The sequence below is a fragment of the Thunnus albacares genome, chromosome 14 (genome assembly GCF_914725855.1).
Source record: "Thunnus albacares chromosome 14, fThuAlb1.1, whole genome shotgun sequence".
NCBI lineage: Eukaryota > Metazoa > Chordata > Actinopteri > Scombriformes > Scombridae > Thunnus > Thunnus albacares.
In genome coordinates this window covers 24,008,551-24,027,855 of record NC_058119.1, presented here as the reverse complement: position 1 = coordinate 24,027,855, position 19,305 = coordinate 24,008,551, and the positions used below count along the sequence as shown (strand labels likewise).

General features: G+C 40.7%; 1 protein-coding gene across 1 annotated transcript in view; it reads right to left on the bottom strand.

Annotated features, from left to right (window-relative positions):
* Positions 1 to 19,305, bottom strand: part of peli1b (pellino E3 ubiquitin protein ligase 1b) — a 49,193-nt gene that overhangs the window by 16,609 nt on the left and 13,279 nt on the right. The window contains exon 2 of the mRNA XM_044372689.1: positions 4,780 to 5,088. Coding sequence (XP_044228624.1) covers positions 4,780 to 4,862 — 83 coding nt within the window. The 5' untranslated portion in view covers positions 4,863 to 5,088. The remainder of the gene's footprint in view (positions 1 to 4,779; positions 5,089 to 19,305) is intronic.

The following is a 19,305-nucleotide window of genomic DNA, read 5'->3' as shown; positions in this document are numbered from 1 at the left end:
CTATGCTAATACAGAATCTCACACGTACTCTATATAGACAGACAGAGGTGGATTTGGAGGATGGACTGCAGCGTATTGAGTGATGTCACAGTTGTTTAAAAGGCCACATGGATGTCCAGTATGCATGTAAACAGATCGTCCCAGGAGACGCTGCAGCATTCCTCTGGATTAGACCATTAGCATCACTGGGTTTCAAACATGGTAATGTTGGACGGGGGTTAGCGAGGAGGTCAGACACAACACTGTGCTACGTGTTGATGGGGTCCTCCATTAGTATTTGTGTGTGTGAGTCTGTTCTTGGTCACACAGGAGTCACAATTAAATCCGAGCCCTTGTTTCGACCAGCTGGGAGTGCCAGATGGGTGGGGTTTACTGCAGCTGAGCTATTTAGTTCACAATATCATTAAAATGTTCTATACTGGCTTCTAAGTACTTTACTGCAGTCGTCCCTCATCTAGCAAACTAAAACCAACCATAAAAGTATAATGAGTTATGGAGAAGTGAAAGTAAGATTCCCACAAACAATTTTGCACGAGAGAGGGAGTTCAACTGATGTACAGTGTGTGGGATTCTTTGGTTTTAAGAGTTTTTGATCCCACGCACCTGTAACTAAGACCTTATGGTGTACAGGATGTTTTTTTGAAGTTATGGCCAAGAAGTGAAACAGAGGACAACGTATGTTCTTTAGATTATTGCACACAGAAAACACATTTCAATTACAAAAGTAAACCAACATTATCAGTATTTTTGTCCTCAGCTACACTGGTTTACTGGTATTTTTGTCCTCAGCTACACTGGTTTACTGGCTCTTTTTTCAAGGGTTAGCCTGGTGTTGGTCTCTGAGTGTCCATATATCTCTCTGTTGATCAATGATCACATTTCCGGCATTGATGAGAGAAACTCTTCAGCAAAACAAGATGGCCAAAAGGCACATGACCATCAAACCTGTGACATTTTTCCCTGTTTGTACATCGTGCTTGTTTCTGTACCATGAGCAGTTTATCTCCACAAGTCACGACACAACTCCTACTGAACGTGATGACAAGAGGGAGCTCTTCATCCTCCACAGAAAATCAATCATATGGTCAGTTTCAGGATGGTCATGTGTCAATTTAGGATGTGATTGAAAATGCACAGTGCTTTTGTTTAGTTGTAGTTGTTTCAAGTAATTCAGCTGTGGGAGACTAGTGTCAAAGTAAAATTTAGCAGCTTCTGGAGAGAAGAAAGCAGCCTTTCACCGTGTAGCAACGAGTAAACCTTAACTTAAGCTGCATCCTCATTCACAATAGATTCCTCGTTGCTTTCTTTCAGAGAAGCCTAATGCTAATTTGAAGGGCTAATTGCAACAAATCACTGCTTTAGATTCTGCTGTCCTTGTAATATTAAAGCCGTGTTTTGTGTTTGCAGTGGCTTTACATGGCTTTTAAAATCTCAGCTTACTGATAGTAAACAGGTTGTTGTCGGTCAGAGGTTAAAGCTTGGTACTAATGCCGGGGTTAGGGGGCTCAACCCCCACTTAGGCCACACAATAAGTATGCGTTTCCAGCACTGTAATACGCATTAAAGTGTTTACTGCACTTTAATACACAGCAGGCTTACTTGCAGTATAATGTGTGACTACTCATGTCATCCAGTAAAAAACTGCCCCTGTTGACCTTTTAAAAATGGTGGCCTGACCTAGATTTAAAAAAGTAGGAGCGGAAAAAGCAGAGCAAAACGGAAAACTGGGGTTCTCCCTTGTAAAGGCATGGAACCGCGTTTACTGCTCACTGCATTTTTTCCACTAGGGAAAATTTCCACGGTCATCTCCCTGACAATACTGCTCCAGAACAACAAACTGTGAGTCAGCTGTGAGACCAAATGTGTGTGTGTGTGTGTGAGACATGAAAAATGTGTGTGTGTATGCAGTATATCTGTGTGTCTGTGTTGCACAAGAAAGAGTGTGTGTGTGTGTGTGTGTGTTTATGCGTGTAAGGAGTCTTTCCGACATCTGCATTCCTCTGTGGAGTGGGGCTGGGGCTGGGAGTTATATGTCTTCTATGCTGAAGATGCAGGGTGGGGAGGAGGGTTTTTCCTACAGCTGAGTATGTGGACTTCAGTCAAAACATATCTTGGGGGGGGGAAGAGAAAGCCAAGGTGTTTAAGATGAGTATCCGGTGCTGCTCCTCGCCAAAATTCATCTTATCTTGTGATATATGAAGCAGTGTGGTTCATCTCTCTTCTTAAAAAAAGTTCTTATAACATACAGCACCACTGAATCACCACCTGAAACATCTAATTTGATATCTTTGATGCCTTCTCTTGTTTTTTTTTATCATATATCTCTTAAATTTAAGATATTATTTATCATGCTCATGGTCATACTGCCAACAATATAAAGTGATTTTAGTGCTCACTGGCTGAACATCTCTCTGTGTGTGTGAACTCTCGGTGCATGACCCCGTGCAAACCGGACCAAAATATCACAAATTGTTTGTGTTGCTTTCTGGAAAACATTTCCGTTTCATTTTCTGGAGCGCTGCATTCGGTCGACTCTTCGAGTGAATCATTCGGAGATTGAGCAGCAGATATCCGTGAGCTAATTGACCATTAGAAATGCTTCTAAGTCCTTTCTGCACGTATATCCCCTCAGGACGCTTTTAGCGCAGCAATAACTCTTGTTCTCTATGTCAATGTTATTCTCATTGTTCTTGAGATATGATTATCTATTATGCTATCATTGTAATACAGAGTAAACAAAAGAACAATATACGCAAAACTGTGTTCAGACTGTGTGTCTGTTCAGGGTAATTTAGACTTTATGGTTAGTATTCTGGTGCCTCTAGAGAGGATAGAGCCTGTACCTAAATCACTGACGACCACATACTGTTTTGGGTGTGTGAGTCTGACAAGTAGATTAAAGGGAAACGAATGACAGCAAACATACTGTCAAAATTATGGCTGGAAGGCGGCAGCGTGGCGTGACTTTTCTTCAGTAGCTCTGTGTATTTTGACCGTGAATATGCACTTTACATAGACTGTATAAAAATAATGGACGTAGCCACCGTGACATCATCATTGGTTTGTGGGATCTTGTTTTGAAGCCTCGAGTTTGGCATTTTGACCGTCGCTACCTTGGTTTTTTTGGAGCCCGAGGAGATGAAAAATGAGCTTGTTTGGACCAGAGCATGGAGCTGCTCCAACTGCAGCACCTCACTCACTGCTGTGGTAGCAACTTGTCAATCACAACATAGCCCCGCCCTAAAGCATACCCTGCTTTATCGTCTATTTCACTCTAAATGGGAACATACTTTACAAAATGAACGTCATGCTGTATTGAAGAAGACTTGAAAGCAGTGGTTGAGACCATAAACTTGGGAAAACTTTAGGAAAGTGTTCACTGAGGGAATAAATCAAATTAGAAGTAGGGTCATTTTCTCATAGACTTCTATGCAATTGGACTTCTTTTTGGAGCCGGTGACGTCGCCCCCTGCTGGCCGTTAGAAAGAATGCAGGTTTAAGGCACTTCCGCATTGGCTTCTCTTTTCAGAGAGCCAGCTGCTGGTGGCTAGCGGCTAGGCTAATGGTTTCTAAAAGTTTTAAAAAGTATCTTTTGGTGTCCAATTAGCAACTACTTTCACTTTACAGTTATCACCACAGTACCACAATGATCTATGTACGTTTTACCTGCCTTCAGGGGGTAAAGGTTATGTAATAAGGAAGCAGCAATTGAACAGAAAATCACCCAATCTGGCAACATTTCGTAGGTGTAAAATTTTCCGCCCCAGATCCCCGCGATATTTTCTGCGTGCAGTGTCTACCAATCAGGGGCCACCATGAAAAGCCAAATATATAACAAACATACCACCATTGGGTGGGGAAAGTCCACCCTTCGGTACTCAGAAAAAGATTGTAGGCAGCGTTTTTATTAGTCATCACACTTTTCTGTAATTATGTATGATTTATGTGAACAACTGAAATGTATACACACACACAACACAATGATAACGAAAACAATTTTAAAATATGTATTTCACAGTTGGAATTGCGGGAGGGGACTGTGTGTTTCAACAACAGTTTTCGGCGTTTGCACCACAAGAACCCAAACCAGAAGATTCATGCGTGTGTAAGGTCACATTTTAAAATCACAGGTCCATGTATGCAGTTCATGTGGAGCCCTAAAACACTGCGAGTGTGTTGAAAGGTTTGAGCTAGAACAGCCAAAAAACTACGACCAACACATCCAATCATTATCAGCCATGACTCATAGATCCAACAATGACTAATATGTCAATCGCGGCCAGTGCACACAGTTCACATTCAATACAGTACTTAAGAAAACCTGATCTCCCAGATGTATCAGCTAATTTAATCTAACAGTCTCAAGATTGTTTTTATAAGCATTAAAATCTAACCTAATAAATCCACAATACTTTTATCTTCCAACAGCGTTGAACGTCGACGAAATTGGAAAAACAATGATTTCAGCAGCGACAAACGTAATATGGCATAAAATAATCCACGATGTTCACAGAATTTAAGAGCATGGTTATTATCAAAACTGTGATTTTAAATAGTGTTTAATAGTGTTGATTTGTGCATCATGATGACTGTATCAGAACATTATTTCATCAGTGTCACAAAAACATTATCAGGGATCTGCTGTTCTGACCCTCGCACTCCTCACCTCGGATTATTTTTTCAAATCTACACATTTAAGCCTGATCGACTGATGAGAAATCACTCTGGTGTGAGTGTTCTGTTTGTAATGATGAGAGTCTGTAGTTTGTCGCTGCTTACCCCAGCACAATGAGCTCTCCATACTTCACTGGCACTTTGGTGGAGGCGGTGGTGGAGATGTTTTCCTGCTCCGGGGAGTACATTGGGCACGGCTGATTGAGGTTTGGAGGAGGAGGGGAGACAAGATGGGTGAGATCCAACAGGGTGAGGGAGACAGGAAGGGGAAAGGAGGGTAAGGGAGGGGGGGAGGTGCTGATCGAATGGCGCACGGGGGGAAAGGAAGAGGAGGAAGGGGAAGGGTCAGCTGAGCCTCAGCTCCAGCCTCTCATGCTTCATGTGTCCGTCTCTCGCGGCGCCGATTGTCCTGCCCTGCGGGGTGACAAAGAAAGGATTAACACAAAGATTAGTGTGTTAACTTAAAATGTAAATTGTGTGTTTCAAGATTTTAACTTCTAGAGATTTCAGCTTGTGTTCAAATGCATGCATAAATAGTCAGGTTTTAGTCAAAGCAGTACAAATGTTATCAACGAAGGTCAAGTTCAGACAGACGACAGCACTGAATAAAGAAAGACTCAGTGGGCCTTATAATGCATCAGGCTCCAACAAAAAACGTAAGGTTGTCCAGCAAACAATGCTGGACAACCTTACGGCCTTACGACAACAGGATGTTGTCTGGCTGGCCAACCAAATACTTGCAAGAGCACATTCCTCGTAGATGACTTTGTGACCTAACGGTGTATTTATACTGTTTATTTTGCAATTGTCATGGCAAAAGATAAAACGATTGACACTGTGAACTTTCCAGACTTGTAAAACCCTCTGTCAGTATCACACTTTAGCATCTGATAAGCTTTCACACTTATGGATCTGTTTCTCAAACTAGACTTCCTGGATCTCTTTGTATCGTACTCATCTCATCAGTTCCTGAAACAACACGCCCCCATTAATATAGCCACTTGCTTTTTTTAAAACTCAGGGCTGTTTTCAGGCTGAATGCACACTGAAGAGGGGGGGTTGTTAACCGACTAGTTGTTCAAATGCAAGTAACGTGCTTGTTTAGAGAGTGGGAAGACAGTCACGGTATTAGCAACTCCTGGACTCCTACACCTTCCCAATGAAGCAGCTCACTGACAGGTTAAAAAAAGCAGGTCACTTGGTCAACGGGGGAGTTTGCAATGACAAGCACGACAAAAGGAAAGGCACATTTCAAACTGTGAGAATAGAAACGGAGAGAAACAAAACCACCCCTTTAAGCCCTCCGTAGCCTCATTACTGCCAGGATATTTCAAGCCACTTTAAACGGCTGAAATTGCTCCGGAGGTACAAATGCAAAATACACTGCAACACACTTCAACCTCCCAAAATTTGATTGCAAAGTTTCATGTAAAAAAAAAAGCATTTGTCAAAGCATCAGGGACACAAATACGGTCAGAAGTACATGTGACTTATTCTGCTAGTAAATTCAGGTGGGTGTTTGTGAATGCTGACTTCAGAGAATGACTCAAAAACACATGCAGGGCTTTTTGAATACACAGGAAATCACAGAGTGGGTAAGAGAAAGTGAGACTGTGTGAGAAAAGACGATACGAAGAGAGAAAAGCATGGACTTCCTGTTGAAGGTCGTGTACGTTCAACATCATGGGTTCGACTTAAACTCATGAGGTCCTGTATGTCCCACTTGGAAAAAAAAAAGGCTGAATATGTAAATATACTAAGATATCACTAAAAACCTGATTAATAGAAACAACTTCCAGGCTGTCCTCCTTATATGAAGCAGAATATTTCTCCTACAATTCCCAGAGTGCCTTTCTGCTAAGAGAATGGAGAACCACACATGAATAAAGCATAGGAAGCAAAGTGTTTTGATGATGAGTAGGGACGGGAGCTTTGTTCCTCAGCACTCTCACACTCTCACTGAGCAATGAAAAGCAGGAAAGCAGATACAGTCCCATCAGGCTGCGTGGGAGAAGTTCATACGGAGGCCTTCCAAATAAATATTTCAGACACGTCAGAGATGTCAAACAGAAGCATCACTCAGCACGGGCCAAATTAACCGTTTGAGCATTGAGCATTTGTGATGCACTGTACATTGACAATATTACATGTATTTGAATGAGATCTACAGTTTGGGTTGAGGGATTACAGTAACTGACAGAACGCAGCGTGTGAACTTTGACACAATATTGAAACACTGCACCCAACTGAAATAGTTTTATCTCCCACATCAGAACAGGTTTTAAATGCATCACAAGGTGTGTTTCATCTACCTGTTTTTATTTTCAGTTGGTGCATAAAAAAACAAAAAATAAAATCAAAATATCACAAAAATATCGTTTTACATTTGACTGAGGAGGAAAAGTTGAAAATGGAGACAGACTTAGTGAAAATAAATCGTGACGCACGTGAAGCATGTGACTTAAACGTCTTTTGAAACAAAACACAGCGGCAGACAAAAACATCGGATCTGTGTGGAGCGATGAGGCAACTGTAACATGAAACAACATGAATATTTCCATCATGTTTTCTACATTTGAGGTTTGACTGGCGCTCTTTTAACCAAGTCAACTTGTTTAGAGCTGCAACGATTAGTTGATTTATCATTTAGTTGCCAACTATTAAATGAATTGCGACGGTAACTATTTTGTGATTGATTAATCGCAGCTTCTCAAATGTGAATATTTTCAGGTTTCTTTAGTCCTCTATGACAGTAAACTAAATGTCTTTGGGTTGTGGACTGTCAGTCAGGACAAAACAAGACATTTGAGAACGTCACCTTGGGCTTTGGCAAACAGTGATCGACATCTTCTGACAACTAATCATCTAATTGTGAAAATAATCAACAGACCAACCAATAATGAATATAATCGTTGCAGCCCTGATCTTGTTGCATCCTCGTCTTCTGGAATGGTTTAACGGCCCCCGACTGGAAAATTTGCACCATCATAAATATTTGCATTACAGCAGTGGATGAAAAACACACATTAAATTTTCTTTTGACAGTTTTCTATAAACTTGGTTATAATTTGCGCTACACTTGCTATGAAAAGCATTAAATGTTGCTTAATGTAGATGATTTTCTGTGATCTGACTTGAACGGCACATTATGCACATTGAAAAACTCAGCAGAAGTAAACACAATATGGTCAAATGCAAAAACAACGCAAAACACATGCTCCCTCAGTCCCACTGCACAGCGAGCCCTGTAAGGAGGCCATCTATTTGAACTATAGGTGTATTCACACCAACACTTCCCCCTCAGAAAACAGGAAGTTACAGGGTGCGTAAACTACCAACGACTTACACTGTGGGTTGACCAGTTCTGATAAACTACAGGTGATGGCGGAGTTTCCGACGATGGTCTTCAGCAGCAACAAACTCTTCACAAGAAGAGCACAGATGCATGCATCCACGCATCATGCAAACTGTTCCACAGTCTCACACAACATCTCACTCCCAGAGTGTTAACACTGTGTTAACAATAGATCTATATTCAGCATTTCACACCACAACATCAGTAGAGTTGTGAACTATAAACGGCTTCATCACACACAGTCAGACGAAGACAAGAGGCAAAAATACACCACATACGTTTCATACGTTGAACAGCAGTTCAGCAGGTTGTTGTGAATCGTTTCAGTTTTTTTCAGACAGTGAAGTCAGGACAGTGAAGTTGGGATGCAAAACTAAACACACAGTCAGGATTAAACTGAGGATAACTTTTAATTGCTCTGGAATAAAATGCATTCAATGACCACAACTTTCAAGTTTCATCGACTGTTTTCTCACTGAAACTCAAACACCACCAAAACTTTATTCACAGCCCGATTTGAATGTTTACATATGTTGAAATCCTGACATAACACAAAATTACTGTAAATTAGACTACAATTTTCCACATTCTCCTAAATCTTAGAAAAAAAAAAAAAAAAAAAACGATTTTCCTCATGGAAGTGGAAAGTTTATGACCACCGTCCACATGATCAGATTTCTCTCCTAGATGCAACAAACGCTGGATGCCTGAATATATCTGCAGAAGATTACCAGGGACGGATCAGACACGCAAAACGATTCTTACTAAGGTGTATTAAAAGAGAAGCGCAGAAAACAGGGTTGACTTATCTGCAGCTATCTTATACATGTAAGTTTAGTGCATCGCATTACTGGAACTACTGCAGTGTAGGAAAATAAAGCCTACTGAAGCACATCGCATGCTTTTAGATTCATTTCTGCAACATATTACTGTAAAATAGCACAATCCATGCAGAAAAGAAGTGCCATTATTTTTGTAAAAGAAAGAAAGAAAGACCTGAGCTGCATGTTGGAAAAGAGAATTGTGTGAAAAGTTGTGAAAAAGGTGAACTCAGTATTGAAAAATGTAAAAAAAAAAAAAAAAATTAAAAAAAAATTAAAAAATCTGTATTCTGGATGGTGGAAATAAAAACAAAATGGAGGAGCTAGAAAAGTGTGCAGGAAGAAGAGGGGGGGAGGTGAAGACGCGTGTGTTCAATCTGCAAAACTGGATGTAAGCCTGAGCCCCACCTGCTCCCCTGACAGAAGGGGTTAATCTCATATTCTCACACATGCGGCATTGTCAGTGCATAGTAAAACACTTTGTTCTGAACCGCGTGTGCGTGTAAAATCTTTCTCTGCATGCACGCACGCACGCACGCGCACTCACATATGCGCACAGGCGGTAGTGTCGAGGGAGCCGTCGGCTGACTTGCCAGGGATTGATTTTTACCTATGGATCCAGACACCGAAGGCTAAAAGAAATGTAAGTGTGAGTGCTGTGGGTCCTGCTCCCACTTATCTTTCTGTATAAAATCAACTCAACAAAAACATCTGCTGCCTCTCCTCTCGTTCTTCCACCATCTTGCTTTCTCCTGGTTAACTAACCGTTATTGATGTTTGTTTGAATATTTAAAGCTCCACTAAAAACATTTTCTTTCAATGACAACAAGTGGAGCGGTCGGTTTTATTTCACTTTAAGTTTATCGACATTTTAATAATTGATGAATCATTTCGAATGTGAGGATTTGATGCTTTTATGTGTCGTATAAGACGGTAAACTGAATATCTTTGGATTTTGGGCTGTTGGTCAAACAAAACAAGACGTGTGAAGACGTCACCTTGGCCTCTAAGAAATTATAACGAGCATGTTTCATTATTTTTTGAAATAACAGATTAATCAATTCATCGAGAAAATAATGAGCAGATTAATTGATAATGAAAGTAACCGTTAGGGTAATGCTGCAAAATCCCTTTTCAATCGATTAAACAAGGCTTTCATTGAGAAAAAAAACATATATTTTAGATTATTGATCATTTACATGGTTGAAGACTGAGTGAGGAAACTGCTTGAATCTGGCATCCCTCGTACACATGTGTTAAGTATATGGGTGTGTGTGTGTGTGTGTGTGTGTGTGTGTAATTTCTGGTGTGTGTGTGTGTGTTTGTGTTCCTGACTAAGCTCTCTGTCTCTGCAACTCTGCAAGACACAGAGCTCGGTGTGGCTTGGTGCCAACTGCTGCTTAGCTACCGAGACACACAGTCCTACAACAATAGATCCAGAGCTGAGCGAGGCTGACTTGGCTGGCCGGGGTCACGGATTGTAACAGCGTGCTGCTGACAGCAGGAACAGCAACCTCACACTTCCAAAAGCTCTCATAAAACTTAACTGCGAGGAGGCACGGACGACACCTGCCATTCCCATTGGCTGCCAAGAGAGCACAACACATGACAAACAAACATACAAGCGGAGGCGAACATATACACACACACACACACGTCTTCATGTTAACGCAGAAGCAGAGTAACAGCTGCACTTCTCCTTTTCAATGCATTGCCAGCTGAGCTGCGGAGCAACCTGTCAAACTGTCCTATTTAGCATATGCCAAAAGGAAGCAGAGCCTGCATCAATCCACCGTGTCACTTCCCAGATTTAATCGAGTTCTCAGCGGGGTTTGAGTCCTGCACAATGCTTTCTTTCGTTTTGAGTTAAAAAAAGGTGTGTAATGCTTGAGAAAGGCTGGTGGTGTGGCGAGACAAAGGGTGACACACTTTCAGGATCACAAGACACGGCTCTGTGGAAACAAACAACTTTACCAGAGGCGGTGTTTCTCAGGTCACAAACTGAAAATGGGTCAGAAGATACTCTAACAGGTCCGCGGACAAAGAGGAACTCGGCTAATTAATCACTTAAGTCTAATGAGGTAAAATGTAGGTCCTGATACATAACCAGTCTCAATCCAAGGCCTTACAGCTTAAGCAATTGGTTCATGTAACAACACTTCTAATTCCTGACATATATATAAACCAAGACAGCTAACATTTTTTATGCAAGGCCTACTTAAACATGTTTTGTACCTACAAGGCTTTCAACTAACTAGTCACACTGTGATTAAAATCCTCAATCTCCAGCACAGAAATGAGCAGGGAAGAAGCTTCAATGACAAATTTGTTCAAAAAGAAAAGTAGCAACTAACTAGAATGTTCATTATCAATTAATCTGCTGATCTACTGTCCCAATTAATCGATCATAAAAGCCCGTTATAATTACCCAGAGACTAAGAAGCCTGTTTTTCCAACCCAAACATCATATATGACACAGAAAAGCAGCACATTTGAGAAGCTGTAACCAGGGAACATGTGTTTGTTTGAAGAATGAAACTGGACATCACGAACAAAAACAAAATAAATCAACATATTAGCAGTGAACTTTTGACATAAACTGGAAAAAAAGGGACAAAAAACAAGCATAAAATGTAGAATCAAAAACGTGACTGAAAGAGCGGAAAGCTCACATCAGTCAGCAGGTCAGGGCAGGACGGCAAAGTTTGATTACATGGAAAAATAACCCAGGACCTCTTACACAGTGTAACATCTTCACTAGTGGAAAGCGGTGACGATATCTTCCTGGTAAGTGGGTCATCAGATCAATAAATAATAACAGATGCCTGGAATAGACTCAGAGAGGATGACATCTTTTTGGCTTTCTGGACATGTGAGACCAAACATTATTAAGCACACCTGCTTCTGTGTTAAAAGACAACAAACTGGACATCAGTAGTGTGTATAAGTGTGTGTGTGTATAAACGTTATTATTAATGATGTTAAAATCGCAGAATATCTGTGAAGAGTTAGGCAGTATTCAACTAAATTTTAACAGCTTTTTAAAAAAACAAAAAGCCATTTCTGATAAGAAGTCAGTTTTCTCATATTTCCTTTCCTTTTTGAAAGTAATGGCATAATGTGTCAGCAAATCGACCAGCTGTCTGCAGAACGTGTTCAGAAACCTGTGGTTATTTACTTTTGCTGTATTTTTGTTATGACACTGACAGAGCTGCTTGTATTCCTCCTGCGAGGCTAAAAACTACAGTAGATATCAATACAATCTAGGACCAAAAGTGGATAACATCTGCTGTGTTAGTGTGGGAATCTGTGTGTCGAACTGAGAAATCTGATAGGAAAAAAAAAAAAAAAAGCTCATCTTATTACTTGTGGTTGCTGTGATCTTTGTCAAAGTCCTTCATCAAGAAGGTCATCAGATATCTAATCATCCCAGTATTACTGGCTCTCACCACATCCTCAAACACTCTAAAGGCTTTTAGGCGTTTCGCACCTTTCATGTTTCCTATGAGCAGCTTGCTAGCAAGAGGCTTTGAGCTCCCCAGCTGTTCCATGCTGAGCAGCAGAACCACACAAGTTTTTCAAAAGCTTACAGCAACAATTTTCCAAAAACAGAAAGTCTCTCTCCGCCCTTCCTTTCCCTCCTCTTCAGTCTTTTCATCTTCGCATCCCTTGCGACAAACGGCTTGTTCCCTTTACCGCAAATAGATGGCTGAACTTCTCGGTGTTAAGTGTGCACATACTAATACATTTATATTGCACCACTGTAGTGTGAATGTCATTTTCCTCCTGTGTCTCATGCCCACGGCTCACTTTACAGTGAGGTGCTCACTTCTAGGCAACTGTCTGAATTAGATTAAGTTACAGAAATGCCGAAGCCAAGTCTGCAACCAAAGAGACAGGACATTTTCAAAGAACACAGAGTAACGCCTGCTATCAAAGAAATAATGGACAGAACAGGACTTGAAATGGATTACTGACATTCAGCACAGTGCCACTTGTGAGATAATGTGGAATTTGCAAGCCGGCATGTAAACAGCGGTACGGTGTAGGGAGCGGTAAGAGACATTATTCACATGAAAGGCAGAGATTCATGACCCCTTTAAAAGCAGACATCTGCTTTGCTGAAGTGTGCTTGGGTAAGACTGACGTGAAAATACAATTTTTATTCAGTTTAGTGCTGAAAAGCTGCCAGTATGCTTCTTCAGAAGTGCTTGTTACCCCCCCCCCCCCACCCCCTCCCTCCCCACCACCCTCTTCCGACGTCAGATTAAGGCTGTGTCCGACTATTTCTGTAACTTTCCAAAACTGTCAATCCCACATTCGTACCTGCTTTTCCTCTCGCTCTCTTTTTGTCAATCTCGACACAACTATTTCTGTCACTTTTCATGTGAACGACTGAGTGCGAGACTATGAGACTGCCAAACAGGAGAGATTGTCTGGAAATGTGCACCATTATCCTGTATTTAAACAATATCACGTCTCCCCGCTCTCTCTATGACGGCCGGCTTTTTACTCGGCCTTTCAGTTTCTGACACGGTCAGACAGCACGTCCTATGATCTAATAATGTTTGAGCATAACCTGACTCTTCATGATATTACCTATCGACAGATATTCATCAACAACAACCGTACAATACTTTGATAATCAAGTAGTCATTTATTGAGCAAAAACGCTTACCATTCACTGAGTCCGGCTTCTCAAATGTGAGATGTTGTCGCTATTCTCCGTTTTATATTAGCGTAACTTCATTTTGTACCGTTGGTCGGACGGAAAGTGCAATTTGAAGATATTATCTTGGGCGCTGGGAAAATGTGACTGGATTTGTTCACCCCCTGTCTGACATTTAATAGGTTAATCAAAACAAGAAATATGTTAATACTGTGTTTTAGCTACCTCATGGTAAGAGAGTGGGTGTTACCCTACTTTCCAGTAGAATTAAAAAGATGCTTTAATGGTAAAGTAGTGGTTTACGGTAATGTCAGTAACACACCTGCCCACCTTTTATTTCTTGTGACACCCGTGTCAAGGTTTCAGGTCAGGTACTAACCTCAGTTTGATTGTATCAAGAACGGTAAGATTACAACACAGTGCAGAAGCAAACCCAAGGGATTTCCATGTAGGCAAAATAATGTCATGGCAAAATCTCACATAAAAAGGCTCTAAGACTAAACGTATGTCACTGTTTGGTCAAGGATTATCTTGTTGCATGGATACAGTCACTGTTGGTAATTAAATCAAAACAGCTCCGTCATTTGTCTACAACATCTTACTCATTACTACAACCATGAATCAGTTTTGTTTCCTTTAATGATCTCACTGTTGCTCTATCATTTTTTCTTTTGTCTGTTTTTTTTTTTTGGATTTTATTGCCACTGCACTTTTCTTGTCTGCAGATTAAATTAATTCAGATTTTAAAACTGGATCCTGCATCCTCACTGAATCCACCAACTTAAAAAAAAAAAAAAAAAGTGGCTGGTTAGGAGGATGGTAAACAAGAGATGGGAGGGGGCAAGCATCAGCTGATCCACCTCATGCTGTTAAGAATCCAACTGACCTCACCTCTTATAACAAAAGCTTTCTTTGTCGAGTTCCCACTCCGAGAGGAACGCCACACCACTTAGACGTGGCCTGTTTGGAAAGTCTTTTGATTCATTGGAAGAGAAAAGTCATATTCAACAACAAGCTGTCAGGGAAAAGAGGCGAGGTTAATCGCTGCTACACTCAAACCCCCGATGCGACGGTAGTGAAAAGATCTCTTGAGAGGTGTAACTGCGAGCATAAAGTGATGTTTTTGTCCGTCCAAAGTATAGTATTATATTACCTGCATAATAATTTTCACTTCACTAGAGTGCAAATGTTTATATTGAATTTTAACTACAGTGACAATATGCATAAATCATCATATGACGCACTGTAATGCACCTTCAGCTAAGTCTCTATAGGACTTTTCAGTACTTGTGTTGTTAATAAATCTTATTAATGGTTGAAAAAGTACAAAATCATCCACATGTCCTTTCTTTAATCCTTAGATTTGATTCTTTCTCGTCATCACACCAACATTTCTAACTACACACCAACTTGTTAACACGAGAAAAGTCCTTATAATGTGAAGCTGTGTTACCCAAAAAGATTAAGAGAGAATTACAGTGTATAATTAACTCTTGTCAGAATTTCAAAAGCATCAACTCCACCTTTAAAGACCTTTAATCAGTCAGGGATGAGGGCATAGTCTGCTTTGAGCTTAAAGCTATTTTGACATCATTAAAAAGGGCTCCTTGCTTCAGTAACTGTTTGAACTACTACAAATCAATGTTAGAGGCTCCACCGTTAACTTAAAGGGTGTTTAAGGAGTTTAACATCTACAATTAGACTGATAAAAATTTATCCAATCATACAGAGCAAAAAAGATTGTGATTTGTTCAGAAGAGAGGCCTCTCGGAGTATCCAAACTCGTCAACCAGAGCTGAATGAACCGACTTCCAAAGAGCAGATGGGACTAATTGCTAAATCTTCACCTCTGAGGAGAGCTGACATATTGTTTGTCTTAGTGAGAGCCCTAAATAAATTGTTAGCTCTGCAAAAAAATTCCTTGGGTAAACAGTTTCATATAAATGTGTCCTGTAAATTTTCAACCTTTTTTAGATTCACAGACTGAATGCCAAACAAGGAAGTAGGGTAGCGTTACTGTTAACTTATCTGGTCAGGAGTTTTATCTGCAGCATCTTGTCAAAAGGTCGTTAAGTGAGACACTTAATCCCACAACGGATGATGTGATTATAACTAAAATGTAAGCTGGGACGCCTGTGTTGAAGCTAGTTTGCCGTAGATGGGAGAGTAAAAATCACAGAATAAAAAATCCTTATGGGTCTGGATATAAGTCATCTGTTTATAGGCTTGAAATAAGCAAAGCGCTCGAGTTGAAATGCTTCCTACAGTTTCTTGGAATGTCTTTCATTGTTTTTCCAAATGGTGACTAAATGCAGCATATAATGCTGGAGGTTTTACGGTTGTAGGAAAAGGGATGACTACTGGGTCTGACCATAAACCTCATCTTAGTAAGTGGTGCTTGTCTAGAAAACAGTTTAATCTTAACAGCACTTAATAACAAGTCAAAGTATAGTTTAACCCAACAAATTACGGCTAAGTATTTTAAAGAGACTTCCGTTTGAATGTGTGTGTGTGTGTACAAGAACGGGGTTGTTAATTTACCGTGAGTGTTTGTAATGCAAGTGAAATGCATTTGTGCGTGAATATGTGAGCGTTTGTGTGGGCGCGAGCTCATTTTCAGACGCCCTGGGACCGCTCTCCAGTGTGTAGAGTTGCATGGACGGGTCAGTGGAAAGGGATTGGTTTGCACACAGTGAAGATTAGACGCCCGATGACTCGGAAACTGATCTGCGGGGTGTAGGGGGGGAAGGAAGGGTGGGGGGGAGCTGGCAAACCTGACGCCAGATTCTCTTTTCTCCTTTATGTGTTATTCTGTCTCCTCCTTTGGTTGAACTTGCCCCCGATCGATAAACAGATGGCATGTAAAGAAAGAGGGAGGAAGGGAAGAACTCTACCCCTGTCATCTGGGACATGAGAGGAAAAGGATTTTTTTCTGTGAAATGTACTGAAGTGGGTAAGCACACGTGCATTTGTCCTGAAGAGAGGACTGCTTAGCTTTATCCCTGTTGCACTGACAATTGTTTTGATAAATGCAGTAGCAACCGAGACTTCTATATCAGTACTTAAGATTCTTAAAACCTAACCAGGCCCCCTCCTACCTCATAAAACCCCTCAACCATCACACACTCATTTGATGATGATGAATCTACCGATGAATAATATGTTGTTTGGTCTAAAAAAATGCCCAAAAATGGTGAAAAATGTTGATCAAAGCCCAAGGAGACGTTCTCAGATGTCTTGTTTTGTCCTGACTAAGAGTCCACGACCCAAAGATGTTCAGTTTACTATCAGTAAAGACTACAGAAACCAGAAGAAGTGTCATTTGAGAGGCTGGAAACAGAGAATTGACAATGACAATTATCAAAATAGTCGCCGATTAATTTTCTGTCAAGCATCTAATCGATTAATTGACTAATCGTTGCAGCTCTAGTTTTTAGTTCTGTACAATCTTTTATTTAACTCATCATGAAAAGAGTCTTTAAGTGTCTTGAAAAGTGCTCTGTAACTACTATTATTAATATTTTAACATCATACCATCACATATATCATATGTGTCAAAGTGTTTGCATAAATCTGAAGTATTTTTATACTAAGTATCTGCCAACACCTGAGTCTAATGTGAATATTTTCCTATGCGACGCAGCTACACACAGCACCCACAGCCTAAAGTGGGGCTGCATTAAAACTAGCGGAGCAATCCAATTTAAATAAAGATGTGTCTCACATCTGTTCTGCATCAAGTAAATATAGTTCACTACAGCAGCACTTTAAAAGCGTGGTGCACCTGCAAAATTTTGCTGAAATATAGTGTTTTAGACCAAAAGTGGCCTTCATTTACATCACTGGCTGACCCGGGATGTCAGTGTGGATATCATTAATTATAACTAAAACCACTCCACAGTTCACATGCAACACTGCGCTTTAGAAACTGGCTCCAGTGTGTCAACAGAGTTCATGGGGTGTTTTTGACATCTGGAGTACCAAGAGTGCAATAAACAAAAGATTGGAAGTTGACCAGGCTTTGTATAGCTGATGAAATCACATAAAAATTAACTTAATCTTGCCATTTTCACACCGCTGCTCGACAAAAAACTGAACCACTGCCCAAAAGTACAGCAGGAAACCACGCAATTCATAATGGGATGATTAATGACTGGAGTGTTTCCTTCTCAAGATGATCAGGAACTACTTTTTTCATTCATCACCACAGTAGCCAACAGATTTACAGAACAGACAGACCTTCCAGAGGACTTCTGGTTACCTGCCAGACTGACTGGATGACAGCACACACTGCCAGTTTTTGGCAAATGGCTCTTGTTAATTTTCCAGCCTGCTCGCTCTCTTTCAGTGGTGTGAACTGGATTTTGTGAAATACAAGCTCCGACACCTTTTCCATTTTGACATTTTAATTCCTTTCATTTAAACTAAATGTTAAGATTTTAGTTGATTTAATGTGTGCTGAGATGTAACTGCGACTAGCTCATAACATCTCGGGTTCTTGCTGACTACAATGGGAAATGTCAAACTTTTCAATGTGGAAATGATCGGATTCATTTCCATTCACACACCAGATCACCCAGAAACTCCAGTCTTCTGTCTCAGAATAAACCCACAGTGTGTATTGGCACACAAACCATTTCCATCCAGAGGAGCTATAAAGCCAACAGAGGACCTTATGATGGGGGGAAAAAAAAATCACTGCTGATGCAACATTACAGAAAATTTATGTAGCGTGAATTATATCTCCTGAAACTCAGCTGCGTGTACACACACAGATAAGACTGCATTATCAATACGAACCAGAGTGTGAAATCCTGGGACGTGTTACTGAGCTGCTGGAGCTTAGACAAAGGAAATAGAATAATGTAGTGTGTGAGTGTATGTATGCATGTTTTAAATATATTTTCATTTTGCTTCGTTTGAATATTTTACTTATTATTCTTAAGCTAAACATATAGAGGATCTCATAGGAAGACACTCTAACCATTGACATTCCTGTAGCCAGTCTGCTCTAAAGTCATATACACAGAGTCAGCGTGTCGATGCACACAGGAAGTCCCAATTCCCTTCCCACTCACAGACAGGCGCGCACTTCTCATGTTCAATGGTCCCTGGAGGTATTCTTCAGTATATGTGTGTGTGTGTATGTGTGTGTGTGTGTGTGTGGTCCAATATTTACACCAAGATGGATGGAAACATGTGCCAGGATCACATGAGCCCCATGACACATCGCTTAAGAGGAAGGAGGGCAAACACAATAGATAAAGTAGAGAGCCACATCCAGGGTGGGGAACACTGGAGACAAAAAGATGGTTTAACCTCTAGATTTAGTCCTAATGACGCTGCTGTGAGATGATCCCCTAAAATACACCTCACCAGGGCGGCTGTGGCTCAGGCAGCGGTTCAATCCCTGGCTCATCTTGTCCACAAGTCCAAGACACTGAACCCAAAATCTAACCCGGCAGCAATCTGTGGTAGCTTGTTGCCATTGGTGTGTGAATGTGTGTGAATGAGAGGCAAATTGTGACCTGCTTCTAAATGCATAAATGCATTTACCCTTCAACAACAGGTTAGTAAACGTCACACTACACAAAGAACAGGAAAGCTGTAGTTGCTGTCAGGTCTACATCAAATCTTTAATCTACTATACAATCTAGAATAACTAGCACATAAATTGTCTGCTGTTTTCTATAGAAAGGAATATATTATAGTGAACTGTAAGAGAAGAGAAGACACCCTACAGCACCTTATGGTCACCCAAACACAAGGTCAGAGCTGCAACTATA